General features: G+C 61.2%; 4 protein-coding genes across 4 annotated transcripts; 3 read left to right on the top strand and 1 right to left on the bottom strand.

The window, feature by feature from the left end:
* Window positions 1-484: 484 nt before the first annotated feature.
* HRG_02028 (uncharacterized protein) lies at window positions 485-967 on the top strand (the record flags this gene model as incomplete). The annotated part of the gene is made up of 1 exon (XM_044860499.1): window positions 485-967. One exon carries the CDS (start codon window positions 485-487, stop codon window positions 965-967), a length of 483 nt encoding a protein of 160 aa, XP_044724132.1.
* A 925-nt stretch (window positions 968-1892) lies between these two features.
* HRG_02027 (translation regulator (Cya5)) lies at window positions 1893-5378 on the top strand (the record flags this gene model as incomplete). Its single annotated transcript, XM_044860498.1, has 1 exon — window positions 1893-5378. One exon carries the CDS (start codon window positions 1893-1895, stop codon window positions 5376-5378), a length of 3486 nt encoding a protein of 1161 aa, XP_044724131.1.
* Window positions 5379-6213: 835 nt separating this feature from the next.
* On the bottom strand, window positions 6214-8585 carry HRG_02026 (chromosome segregation during meiosis domain-containing protein; the record flags this gene model as incomplete). The annotated part of the gene is made up of 2 exons (XM_044860497.1): window positions 6214-8277; window positions 8340-8585. 2 exons carry the CDS (start codon window positions 8583-8585, stop codon window positions 6214-6216), a joined length of 2310 nt encoding a protein of 769 aa, XP_044724130.1.
* Window positions 8586-9469: 884 nt separating this feature from the next.
* Window positions 9470-10163, top strand: HRG_02025 (uncharacterized protein; the record flags this gene model as incomplete). The annotated part of the gene is made up of 2 exons (XM_044860496.1): window positions 9470-9581; window positions 9643-10163. 2 exons carry the CDS (start codon window positions 9470-9472, stop codon window positions 10161-10163), a joined length of 633 nt encoding a protein of 210 aa, XP_044724129.1.
* Window positions 10164-13665: the final 3502 nt, after the last annotated feature.

The raw sequence follows: 13665 nt of genomic DNA, 5'->3' as shown, positions 1-13665 counted from the left end.
ATTACCCGTCTTGTTACCTACCTGTACCTACCTGCTTTGACCGTGAAGCTATACATAGGTAGGTAGGTAGCTCCCAAACAACCCACATACCTGAGCCACTGTGGTATGTGCATGTACACACCCGAGATACATCGAGGTACGACAATTACGTAGCACCTTGTCCCGGTATTCATCAGTTTCTTTCTACTTTAGCCGCCCCCATCGTTTATCTTCCTCCCTCTCTCTGCCATTCTGCAACGACGACTTTCTTACCAACCTTCAAAAGACCAAGCGATACCCTGGCTTCTCCACTGCCTCTTGCTTGTATTCTGGATAACAGGAGAATACTCGCTTCCTCTATCCGTCCATCTGCCGCTCGACTCAGGCAGCCGACGCCTTGACGGGTGCTACCTTGCCTACCTAACAATCACTACCTTACTCTCTTCTCCCCCTCTCCAGAGACCCGACCCCCTCTCGACTCTGGCTTGGCTTCCATCTGGACAAAATGGCCGCGCGGGCAGCAACCGCTGGCAGTGCTCCTCAGGAGCCCGCTCTCATCGTGACCCCCCCAACGGCAGACCACGACACCGGCCGCGGACGAAGACGCTCCCGTAGCACCAACCGAGGCGACATTAGATCCCTCCGCACCGAAGAGTCGAGCACTCTGCGAGGCCGGTCCCCGCGGCGTGCCACCTCCCCCTTCGACCTTGTCTCTCGCAGCTCCTCTCCCACGGGCCAGATTCTGCGCTGCAGCCAGTTGCGTCACGCCCGCCGCGAGCACTGCCCCTCGCGGGTTGCCTCTCCGTCCGATCGCCATACCGCCTTTCGTTCACGGCCGACGCCCCAGAGCAGTACTCGCACACGGAGTCGCAGCCGCGGCTTGCGGGTCGAGCGGGATCTGCATCGGTCCGCCGACCTCCTGTCCAGCCTGAGGAACGAGCTGCGGCTGCTGCCAGGCAACAGTTCGGTTGACAAAACCAAAGATTGACGTTGAGTGAGGGGCCGGACCCGGACCAGCATGGTCAGCATGATGAATGGAAAGACTGATGCTACAGAATGGATGGTTTGTGCGATTGGAGCGACTACGAAGACGCTGCAGCATCGATGCAAACAACTTGGGCACGGAAAAAGCCCAGAGGGCTACTCGGTAACCTTTCTTTGTTACTTTCCCCGTAATCGTTTCTAGGGGTCAGCACCACGTTGTATGACGTGACGGGCGAGACTGGACGCGCAAGGGCCGGGAGAATCGAAGGGGAGCTCGTGCTGGACGGCGAGAGTTTTCTTTTCTTGTAATAATACCACGTAGGATGTATGAGCATTGGAAACTAACTGTGCAATCCCTCTTTGGAGCTTTGAAACTGTGGGCTCGGTCTCTAGATGGGAATTACACGAGTGAAAGAATGGAGCAATTAACTTGCTGCACGACGGCCTGGAAGCTCAATCTAGCCGCCGCCTCGCCACTCCCGTTACGGTAGCGGCGCCCCACCGCGGCACGTGCTGATTCTGCGAGCTGCCATGGCCCTGCTATCGAGTGGATGGAGATTTTTTATCCAGCATCATCGGACATCCGCCTGAAAAAATGAGCTTGCTTTCCCAGTAGCCGCTCCTCCCAGCCACACGAACCGGCTCGGCATCCGCTCACGCCCTCTCTTGACCACTGCCATGACGCTCTCGCCGCTGCTGCTGCGGATAGGAAGCAAAGACCGGCTCGACAGCTCGCCCTCGACGCGATAACCCTTGATCCCTCCCACTCCCTTAGGGGCGACGCCCTCGGCCTTGCTCTCGCCTGAAACTCTCTTGGGCACGCCCACCGCTCTCCGCGGCCCGCCTCCGGAGCATGCCCAACCCCCCCCCGCTCGCTTCCGAATAGCTGCTGGGGAGCCCGAACCCCCAGCCAGACCCCCGCGGTCCAGATGCTGGAAAGAACGGCAGCCAGCCTGGAATCATGCAGCCTCCAGCGCCTCCTTTCGCGCCCCGGCCGCTCGCCCAAGCGCTGCCGGCAGCTCCACACGGGCTTCTGGCAGCATGGCGCGTCCGCCATCGAGCTCACCAGTCTCTGGCCTCTGCCCGTGAGGCCCGCCGCCGACTCCCCCGCCGCCGATTCGCCGTCCAGGCCTTTGCAATCTGGCTTCGTCGCCTCGGCTTTTCTCCTCGACTTCCTCTACCCGAGCGGTACGCGTGCGCTCCTCCGCCGGCTCTCCCCAATGCTGTCGCGTCCGCAAGACGGCAACGGCTCGAGCCCTGCCGCCCGCAAACGCTGTTTTACTTCCTCCACTGCCGTCGCCGATCCTCATACTCAGAGCCCCTTTCCACCACCTGAAGACGCAGGTACAGCCGGGGAACAACAAGAGAATCAAGGTGGCGTGGTGGAAGCCAGTCCATCGTCATATTGCTCAGCCCTCGCCGATTTGCTATCGCGGCCCGACGAAGGGCGCTATCTCGACGTTTGGGACCTGTACCGCGGATTGGATGAGTCTCAGCAATCCTTGTTTCGCCGTCCCGTTGCCATCTATCTTTCCAGGTCAGACAGCGTCGTGGAAATCGGTAGAGCCTCGCGTCTCTTCCATCAGATGCCCATCGGGTCTTGGAACGACGAAACCCAAACCGCAGCGATACTTACCATGATGCGCTCCAGCAACGTGGAGACTGCCGTCAACTGGTTCAAGACTGGTTTGGCAGAATTCGGCTTGACAGGCGGCCTCGAGTATGTGCTTGCCAATACCGTTGCCAGTCGGCAATGGCCGGCGCTGTTGAACATGTGGTCAGAATACAGCGCAGTGCACGGCGCAGGGATCCCGAGCGCAAACCCACCAGAATACCGCTTGCTTTACCTCAGCAAAATCCCAGACCTAGGCAAGCTCTATCTCTCTTTTGAGCGATATATCGAACAGGAGGGAGCCGGTCCCGTGCGTGCCATGAACCTCTACTCAAAGTCGAGACGCAACCTACGAACCCTTCGATGGAAGATGGCGGAAGAATCCCTGAAGCAAGGCTGCGCACCAAAACTAGCCGCCGTCATACTGGATCTCTGGAACGACCACCGACTATACGAACAGTACATCCTTTGCATGCTCGATCGGTGGGCCCGCAGATTGGAGTCGAGAGGCAGCTTGACGATTCTGTCAGACCTGTATAAAAGATACCGGGCCTTTCGCAAGGCGAAGCCGCCCGTCTCACTACTGCGCGGTATGCTCCAACTTCACTTCCCTGCCAACCTGGCAGGCATGGAAGAGATTTACCGCGACTGGCACAAAGCCTGGGGTGATCTGGACCAGTGGGCCTACGAAAAGTACATCCGGTTTTATTCCCAAACTGGCGATGCTGCGGCCGTCAGATACCTGTGGGCGCGATATGTGACTCGCTGTCCAGAGGTGCTGAAGGCCCCCAGCGCCTTCAAGAGCACCATGACCGTCTACGCTCACACCGGCGACGCTGTGCGGGCCGAGCAAGAGCTTCGCGGCATGATGAACAAATACGGAGTCATGCCAGACATTGAGATTTGGAATACTCTGCTCAAGTGCCACACGAGAGCAGGCGACGATGCAAGCGCGCTCCGCTGCCTCGAAGAGATCCGGCGCATCGCCTCCCCAAATTCGTCCACGTTCGCTCACCTCATGGCCATGGCGGCCAGAAGGGGCGATCTGCGGTCAGTCCTCAGCTTCTTCGACCAAGCTCAATCGGAAAAGGTTGGGCTGTCGCCTGCAATGGCCCTGGCGCTGGTATCGGCCTATTGCCACAACGACCGACTGGTGGCGGCAGAAAAGATTTGCAGAGAGGTATCGGCGCGCAAGACCGCAGGCACGGCCGCGTGGAACCAGCTTCTGTTCGCCAACGGCGCGCAGGGCAAGCTCAACAAGTTCTATGACCTGCTCCAAGCCATGAAGACTTTTGGGCTGGACTGGGACCACAACACGTACGAGGCCCTCCTCCAAGCCCTGGTCAAGGTCAACCAGATCCATGCGGCGTTCCACCTCCTGCAGAGCGCGAAAAAGGACAGCCTCTTCCCCGTGGGCCCCGAGCACTTTGAAGTTGTCATTGCCGGGGTCGTCCGCTCCGGAGAAATGGACCTCCTCCCCGGCATCCTGTCGCTCATGCAGCAGGCAAATCAGCCCGTAACCTTTAACGTGCAAGTTACACTCCTCGAAGTTGCGGCCAAGAAAGCGCCATCGTCTGAGCGCACGCGAAACATGGCCAAGGAACTAATCTGGCTGCTCCGTTCTTTAATCCCGTCAACAACCACCTATAATCACGACGACCTCAGGCACGGCAACCCCCCACCCCATGTCGTCGGCGACAGGGTCAAGCTGAAGGCACAAACGCAGAACATCGACCGCGCCGTCATGGTCCTGGTCAAGCTGCGTGAATTCCGCAGCGCCGAAGAGATCGTCAGCATCTACGCCGACTTGTTTCCCGAGTACAAGGGGGGGGCGTTTCCTCCAAAGGTGGCCGGCGCCCTGATGATGGGCTGCTTACAGGACGACAAAGTGTCAAAGACTATTGCCATGTGGCACCAGACTCTGAAAAACGCTGTGGCCCGGTACAAGCATCCCAACGAAGGCGCTGTTTTCCCGGCCAACTGGTATGAACTTTGCCGGCCGATGAGCGTCGTGACCAAGGCCTACAGGGAGGTGGATGACGGGCCCGGCCTGGCCAAGTGCGTGGACCGGGTGGTGGGCGCCGACTTCAAGCTGACGCGGGCCAACTGGAACCAAATCGTTCGCTACCTGGGCGAGATGGGACAATGGGAACGGGCTATGCGCTGGTGCGAGACGATGCTCATGCCCGGCTGGCGCGGCTGGAACCCCCACTCGGTGACTGCGCGGGAGAAGCGCGGCATGAGGAACTCACGGTTCCTGAAGGCGTCGTCGAACACCGTCTTTACTCTGCAGAAAGAATGGCTCAACATGCGCAAGCTGGCGGCGTGGTCGGGCGAGGTATCGCAGAAGCTCAAGGTGGTGGAGCAGGACCACCCGCGGCTGTTCCACGCCTTCATCACCAACCACTTCAAGTACCTGCCGGCGGCGTGGGTGGTGCGGGAGTCACCCAGCATGAACAAGGCCATGCGGGACATGCTCAAGCCGCTCTCCTTCAAGGAGCTCCGGGCCATGAAGAAGGCGCTGGTGCACCAGCTGCGCATCGCGCCAGCCAAGCGCATGATTCGCTCCGTCATGAGCCCCTTCCACGTGGCCACGGGCATGCACCACGACGTGGTGCTGACAAAGGCCTTTACCTACGAGGAGCTCAAGCTGCTCGAGACGGAGCTGCGCGACCGCATGGCGGCCATGGCAAAGCCGGGCGGGCGGCGGGTCGACCCGGCATACGGCCACGGGCCTGCCTACGGGCCCAAGCCCGACTCCCCCGACACCCCGACGTGGCCAGTCGTCAAGGTCGAGGGGTAAGCCTGGGTGGAGAGTATGGGTCGAGAAGGGGAGTGGAGGGCGTCGGGAAGGGAATGGACTCTTTCGGCTCGCGCGTGTTCGAGAATCGGCTGGGGTGGCAGGTCACCATGGCTACTTGGCATACTCACCCTAGATATCCTGTCTATCTATCTGTATCTATACATGTATTTTTCTGGCCCGACATGAATCATGTAGAACAGCGCGGCGGCAGCTCCTGACAGGAAGCCGCCAGGGTTCCTGTGACTGAGGGCACATGTTGCTCTCCTTGTGCCATATGTGCGCTACTCCCCTCTGCGCAGCCATGCATAGACCAACTGGTGAACACCACCTTCGCCACCCAAGGTGCCGCTACAGAGGGTCGAGATTTAAACAACACCACTTCTGCCCCAGGCGTGACATGGAACATGCGCTTTCTGCATCGAAATAGGTACATGTATTTATGTATCCCCTCCCCGCGTCGACGCCGACCCCTTTTCCTGCCCGCTTGAAGACGAATAACCCAAACGCCGCCGTATCCGGGCCCCAGTCTATTTTGATGACAAGAAAAGGAGAAAGACAACAGAGGGCACAAAGGGAAAGAATCCAAAAAAGGCGCTTCGTCCAGTTAAACGAGTCTGCGTGATCCGAGATTCTAAAGGACTCACCCCCGGTGGAACTGAGACTGTGCGTGCATATCGATGAGGTGAGGGACGGAGGGACGGGTGGGCGGATATGTACAAGGCCCGACGTTCCCTAGAGAAGAGGGGTGAAGATTGAGCTACGAGTGGCGAGGGTGAGTGGCGATGTGGCGTGACGGAGCAAGCAAGGCCAGACGTCGCAGCTTCATGGCGCGCCCTCAGTCGTCTCTCGCACCGTGGGGCTTGACGCCGAGCGATCGCAGCCGCTGCGAGAGCAGGCCCTCGGCCGCAGCACCGCCGGGAACGCCGCCGCCGCCCGCAAGGCCGCCGTAGCCAAGGTCGCCCTTGCTCAGCTTCTCGTACTGGGCAGCGCCCCAGGGCCCCAGGCCGGCGGCCGCCACGTCCCTGTCCATGGCCGACGGGCGGCTGGCCTGCGACGAGCCCGGGGACCGCACGCCGGCAGCGCCTGTGGCACTCGTCGACTCGCTCACATCGCTGTCGCCACGGTCGCGCAGGGGGGGGAGGGGCAGGCGAAAGGGCACGGGGTCGACGGGCAGCGTGTTGCCGCCGCCGCCGCCACCGGCCTCGAGGCCATCGACCATGTCAAAGACCCTGCGCGACGAGGCGCCAAACGACACGCCCAGGCTCCGCCGCCGCAGCGCCTTGTCGGCCGCCAGCATGGCGCCCGGCCCGCCCGACGCCGAGGCGGGCGGGTGCATGACGCGGATCGGCTTGTAGGGCGTGAACCGGGGCTCCGGGCACGTCGTCTCGTTGCGGAGCTTCTCCTTGCCCTCGGGGACCCGGTTCGCGAAGACGACGCGGATGCTCTTGTACAGGTAGAAGCGGCCCTTGGTGGGGCAGCATATGTGCAGATGGACCAGGTATCTCAACATGGGCCGGCTCATGCTGTCCCCCTCGCTGAGGTTGGGAATGTGGTCGATGATGGGGCCCGCCGAGTAGCTGCGCTGCCGGATAAAGGTCTTGGTACCAGGCTCCATGCCGGTCAGGTCATAGGGCACCAGGAACAGCTTGACGGCCGTCTTATTCTGGTTCTTGATAACGATCTGGACCTGTCCCTTCTCTGGGATCCGGTAGCTGCCCCCCGGGGGGGCCTTGGGGGACCCAGACCGGCGCTTGGACCGGGCTGCTCGGCGGCGCTCCGGGTCGGGCTCGGAGCCAGTCATTCTATCTGGACCGCTCTCCGCCGACCGCCGGTCCGGGTAGCGGCTCTGAGCCTTCCTCTTAGATCGCGACTCCTCGTCCGGGTTCGGCAAACCGTTTTCAAGGTCAATCTGTCCCACGTAAGGGCTTGGTCCGTCGTCGGAGCGAGACCTTCCGTGGGGCGTGCTGCCGTAGCTGTAATAGACGGCAGGGAACGGTAGTGTGACGTGGGCAGGACAACGCAAGCTGGACCTGCACTTACCCTTGCCCAGTACGCCGATCTGGGCGAGAAAGTCAAACGGCTTCGAGGGCGTGGTGGACATGCGGCCGCGTAGTATGCTCTCCTCGTACGATCCGACCATGGAGGCGTGCTGGATAGGGGACGCATCCGAGCCCAGGGACGGCCGCCTCGAGCGCGGTATGGCAGGGGTCTGCGGCGAGGCGCCATGCAGCAGAAAGCTCGGGGTCGAGGTCAAAGACCTGCGCGGCTGGTGCGCTTGATAGGGTGTTGATCCATCCCGGCGCTGCAGTTGAGACCAAGCCGGAGCCGCCATGAACGGGGACGAATGGTGCGACGAGACGAGGCCATGGCCCCTGGCGGCTTTCTGGGCCAGAGATATATCGAGGCTACCAGGCAGTATGGAAAAGTCGAGCTCGTCGTTGCTCTCGGACTGGACCAGAGGGCTGGTGGGTGGCTGATAGGCGAAGCTGGAGGAGACGGACGACGACAGCGGGGACGCGGCGGACCTGAAGCTCGGGGTGCCATCCGGCGGCAGGGTCCCCCGTCTGTCGTAGTGGAAGGGGGTAAAGTCGCGGGGAGGAGATGTCGTGATCCACGGGCTCTGGGTGGCTATGCGATGCTCGACCTCGGCCACGATGGTGTGACTGCTGGGCTGACTGGACGAACACCTGTTGTCATGGGTAAAGTCTCCCGTGTGCAGTGCCGATCGCGGCCGCTCGATGGCGAGTCCGTCGCGCAACTGCTCGTCGGCGGCCCCTTGGGCTTGGGCGCTCTTTTCGGGCGTGATCTGGGCCGGGGGGAGGAGTCTGGGGGACTTGGAGGGCGAGCGAGGCGTTTTACCGACGTCGGCAGAGTTGCCATGTTGTAGAATGGACTCGAGCTGCGGCAGAGGGTCAGCAAGAGGGAAGGGTCCGGGGATGGCGAGCGGGAGGCACGGCGTACGTGGCGATTCGGGATCCAGGTTGGGCTCTCGCCTCTCTTAAGTCTCTCGATGAGCTCGGACCGGTTCGAGGTGGCGCTCTCGTCGTCTGCCCGCCTGGGAGTGTCGGGGACAGGGCCCTCGCACAAGTCGGCAGGAAGACTGTCGCTGGAGAGGCGGTCGAGCGTGGGCGAGGGGGACGGCTCGAAGTCGACTGGGGCGGCGGGCTCTGGCCGGTCGTGGTCGAGGTCGGCTTGGTAGATGGGCATGCTGGAGGACGCGGGCCACGAGTGTCGGAGTGGGCTGGAGGAGGCGTGGATCGGGGAGGTGCCGGCGACGGGTCGAACGAAGGCGAGGTCGTCGCTGGCTGGCTTCCAACAAGGGCGAGAGCGGCGGAGAGCAAGGGTGCGGGCTTCGTGCGGCTCGCCGGCAGGGACAGAGGTGGCCGTGTCCTTTGGCAGCTGCGCAGACAGTGACGGGGCTTGAGGGCCAGCCGTCGGAGGAGGTTTGGCAGTGAATCATGCCCAGACGGCGGACGACGGGCGACGGCCGCGCACGGGAGGGAGCGGGACGGTGATTACATATGGCATATGGCCATGGCGTTGCATCTAGAAAATAAAACAAGGGCCCCCTCCCAGTGGGGTCTCGGCCATGTATGTACGCCATGTACGGCATCGTCATGGGCGGCAGGGTCGCAGGCGATTGGATGCAACCGCGAAGCATCAGGCACGGGGGGTTAGGCGCCGCTCGCCAACCCAGCGGCCTTTGCAGCGCCGGCCCTTTGAGCATTGGGCCGTCGACGGAGTGGGCAAGGCGCCGATGCATTTCCGCGTCCACGGGGCAGCACCTGAGCAGCCGGCCTGGCCTGGCCTCGCCTCGCCAGTGCGTGCTGCGCCTCTTACCGGCCGGCGGAACTGTCCCAAGTACCCCCCCAATACGTAGCATGGCGTGGGAACCTTGGCGTGGGAACCTTGGCTGCCCGCTACAGGCACTCCGCGTCTGCTGCTGCTGCGACCTCTTTGGGGCATGCAGAAAGGGGTCTAGGCGGCCCCCCTAGGCGGCCGCCACCCACCTGTGGGGATCTCGAGGGGGGGCGTTAGAGGGGGCGCAAACTTTCCCATTCATCCGCTGCCATCGCAAAATCGTCGCCACCATGGCCCTCAAACGGAAGCTCGACGGCCCCGAGCCCGACCCCGACAAGAAGCCCAAGCGCGGCTTCAGGGTTGGCCCGGATAACCTGCCAGACGGCCCCTGGCGACGAAAAGGTCTGTCTGCATGCATCTCCCTCCGCGGCCTCGGCAGATCTTACCTGACGCACCCTGCCAGTGACCAAGATCAAGAAGGACTTGATCCACAAGGCAAAGGTCAAGAAGGCCTACGCGAAGATCAAAGCGCGCGACCAACCCGCCTCTGCCTCGTCCACCGTCGCCCCAGCCGCCCATGACCAGTCGCCGGAAAGTGACCATGTCGAGAGCGGCGCCGGCGATGCAGAGCCCGAGCAGCCAATGCACCCCACGAGGGAGCTGATGCTCAAGGACGAGCAAAACGCACAAGCCGGCGCAAACGCCCCCCAGACGGACGCAAGCGACGGCAAGCGCCGCAGGACACGGCGTCCCGGCTACTACGACAAGCAGCTGGAAAAGGCAGAGGAGCGGCGGCAGCAGGCCGAGACGCGCGCACAAGAGCTGCGGCAGCGGCGCGATGACAGAGAGCGGAAGCTGGCCGAGCGGGAGCGCTTCAAAAAGGCCATGGCCAAGACGAGGGGGAGAGACGGCAAGAAGAAGCTCGGGCGCGAGAGCACCCTGTTGCTGGACAAGGTCAAGAAGATCGTTGCAGAGGGCAAGTAGGCCGGGCTACAACCGCGACAGCAGGCCGGCACCCAAGTCCCCATGACAGAGACTGCCGGGCCGTACAGTCACAGGCGAATGGCTGAGATGTGCAGACGCCTCACTCCTCCCATGAGAAGCCGCGAGGGCCCCAGCTTGGCTCGCCGAAACCCGATGAGAGCAAGTGATTCGCAGCATGCCCTATGAACCAATGACAAGATGAAATGTTGTGCCGACGGTATCCGTATGCACTATGAGCAAACATGAACGCAGAGCAGATGCAAGCAGAGCGAGCCTCGATAGAGATGGCCCTGGACGAGGGGTGTCCTTGCATGCCGCAGATGGCAACGTCGACGTGACCTACTGTACATATGTTTGGAGGCTTGGCCCTGCTCGCTCATACCCGGGACACCCAGGGGAGCAAGGCTGGGCTGGCACTTTACCGATTGCGTGTTTCGGACACGAGGGGGAACGGCGGCTGAGGCATCCCATGCTGGGTTTTGCAAAGGATTCCCACCCGAGACAGCGAGGGAACCAGTCATGGCGTCCTCTCGTCCCCTCTCCGGCCGAGCTTGGAGCTCGCAGCGAGTAAACAACAACCTTGTGGAGAACGAGCAGCCCTGCCGAAACGAGCTCGACGTAGAGGTTAGAGAGAGGGGGCATGTGCCCATGCTAGGGTTCGCGGGGGCGCAGAATGCAAGGCAGATGGATGGATGATGACGGGCCGCGGACTGTCGCTCCCAACGGCAGCCCGGACCCTTGGGGAGGGACGGAGTATAAGTTACATTACTGTACAGCGGGCCTACACGCCAGCCGGTCCATGGCTGCTGCCGGCACGTTGGGAGAGTCGCCGTCGCCGTTGCCGTCGTCATCAGCATCATCAGGCGACGGGCTGCTGGATTTGACGAGCGCAGATGAACCATGGCGCCTTTTGTCATGCGCTGTCCAGAACCTGCGTCTAAAGTAATTAGATATTATTATCTTGCTGCCCCAAGCAAGGGCGAGTCTGGCGGTCGGCAGCAAAGCATAAAGGGTCCAACCCACGGGCATGGCGTGACTGCGGAGTCATCCATCTCTGGGGTGTGAAGATAGACGTGTGTCATATTACATTACAGTGGTATCCCGTTATTATCTGAGCGTCTGTCAGGACACAGCAGGGGCCTAGCAAAGATGAAACGGCAACCAAGTGGAGCGGCCCGTCGTCTTATATCCTCGCGCCCGCATGCCCCCTTGAGCCGGACAAGCTTCCATGCCTGCCTCTTTTCTCGTCTGCCCGTTTGCCCATACAGTACGCGGTACAAAGCACATACAGTATGGCTGCGGGCGAAAATCACGGGCAAAAATCAGGGCATACTGGAGTAACATCCATCCATCCACAGGCTGGTTGACCGGAGAAGATGCCCTTGAACATCATTTCCAACGACTGCCTTGCATTTGTCATCCGCCAAGGCGCACAGGCTTTGGTCGGCTCCCTCCCTCCGTCTGTGAGCGAAAGCACTCGAAGCATCACGCGCAAGTTGTTTGATAGAGAGACACGGCGGCAAGCCACGTCGTTTCTGTGCCTCTCGGACGCTCCCCCTGTTTCCCCTGCCAATGCCTGGTTCGCGAAACCCGACTGCTATATCCGTATTTATCAGTCCCATTTATCCCCGGATGCCCGCGCGGGACATGTGGATGTTTTGCCGATCACCAAGCTCTGTATAGTTACTCCGTATTGCTGTCAAGATTCTTGGGTAGCGAGACGATTACTGTGTGAAGCACGCTTGGCCAGCTTGTGCGCACACCAAACAGCCGCACAAACATGCACAGGTTATATTCAAGGAGTGTAAAGACAAGCTCACCGCCACGGGCTTCCCCACCTCAGCGGGCGCGAGTCGTGCGCGGGCACATGCCCCGACTCGACAGTCGCAGTGCCGTCCGGAGAACCTTGACTTGACGTGTTCCTGATCCAGGAACCCACGGCTGATTGAAAAGAGTGGTGATGACGAGAGGCGCTGCCGTAGCAACCCTTCACCCAGGCTGCACCACAGGTCGTTGGCCGGGGTCTCTGCGGTACCTGACGCCGTCTCCCTCCCCGCAACCACCTGCAGGGTTGTTGATGCTGTCAAAAAGAGGGAGGGAGATGCATCCCTACCTAGGTACTTTCCCTAGGTACTACTGTAAGTTATGTACCCAAGGTACCCAAGGGAGGCCTCGCCCAAGGAGGCCTGTACGCGGTAAGTACATACATGCACCTCGCCCGTGGGCACGGCACTGTACAGTAGTACGTACATGGCGGTAGGGGGCCTGCACGAGCATGGGGAACCTGACTGCCGTGCCTGCTATGCCGCCCCGTGGAGTACGGTACAGTAGAGTCCCCGTCCCGGCAAAGTACTACACGCTCCGTACCCCGTAGTACTTGAACTGAGGCGCCTCGTCAGGGGAGTCAAGGTGAGTTGCCAGCACTGGCCAAGGGGTGGCGCTTTTCCGTTGCCCTTGCACCTTGCACTCTGGTACCTGACGTTCCAGAACAGGTACCTCGCATGTACACGCAAGCTCGGTCTTTGCCTCAAGAGGTCATCATGAACCCCATTAGCTCATTTCCCACCGAGCCATTTCACTTGTCGAGTCGCAGCCCGCCACGTTGACCGTGGATTCGAATACCTGCCACAATACACATAGATTTCCGTATCCGTAAGATGACTGGCGCAGCATTCCAACGCGACGCGGCTGCTCGTCCGAACTGGTGCGAGATGGATAAGGGGCAGCAGACGACGAGGCAAGGGACGGAACCGCGTCTCATCCCCCCCTCCCGTCGAGGGCTGATTAATTGGGCGGAATGGAACACGCTAAGCATGTCCAGTAAGGCCATGTGCCTCCATCAAGCGCGATCCCACCTGCTGTACAGATACTCCGTGCAGATGCGTGCTGTACCTACCTAAGGTACCTAGCTAGGTACTTACTTACCTACCTGCCGTGTCCCCCTGCGCCTGATGATGGCCAGCACAGTGCCGCGCCGAGACTGGCCTGGGGAGCTTCGCGAGCTGTTGGCCGCGGACAGTTCGCCTTCTGGCTTGACTGTGCGCTTCCCGGCCCTCTTCCAGGCCTCTAGGGCATTGTGAACGCGAGCCCCCGTATTGCTGGTGTTGCTAAACCATCGTGGTCTCCCGGACTGTTTCGCCAGTCGAGACGAGGCGCCCGTTCTAGTTGCCCTCCTCTCCTATAGTGAGGTACTGCCAATCTGCAGTACCCGCCCTGCATCCACCTCTGCACTTGCGTTGCCCTTTTCATCCTCTCGCCTCAGGTCACGGCTGCTATCAACTACCAACCACCCCCCCCTCAGGTACAGTACAGAGTCAGGTACCGGACCCATTCGCATACTGTACCGGCGGTACGGCCACTCCGCTCCCCCTACGCGTAGAATTTCATCTCTGGTACTTCGTACCTGGCGCCTCACAATATTCGCTCCGTCGAAACGAACCGCCCATCACCTCCTCCGATCCATCAACGTCGGCCTCGTGTGCCTCGTCGCCTTTCTTCCCAT

Source organism: Hirsutella rhossiliensis (genome assembly GCF_020360975.1).
Source record: "Hirsutella rhossiliensis strain HR02 chromosome Unknown scaffold00002, whole genome shotgun sequence".
Taxonomy (NCBI): Eukaryota; Fungi; Ascomycota; class Sordariomycetes; order Hypocreales; family Ophiocordycipitaceae; genus Hirsutella; species Hirsutella rhossiliensis.
This window is presented reverse-complemented; position numbering and strand designations above follow the sequence as displayed.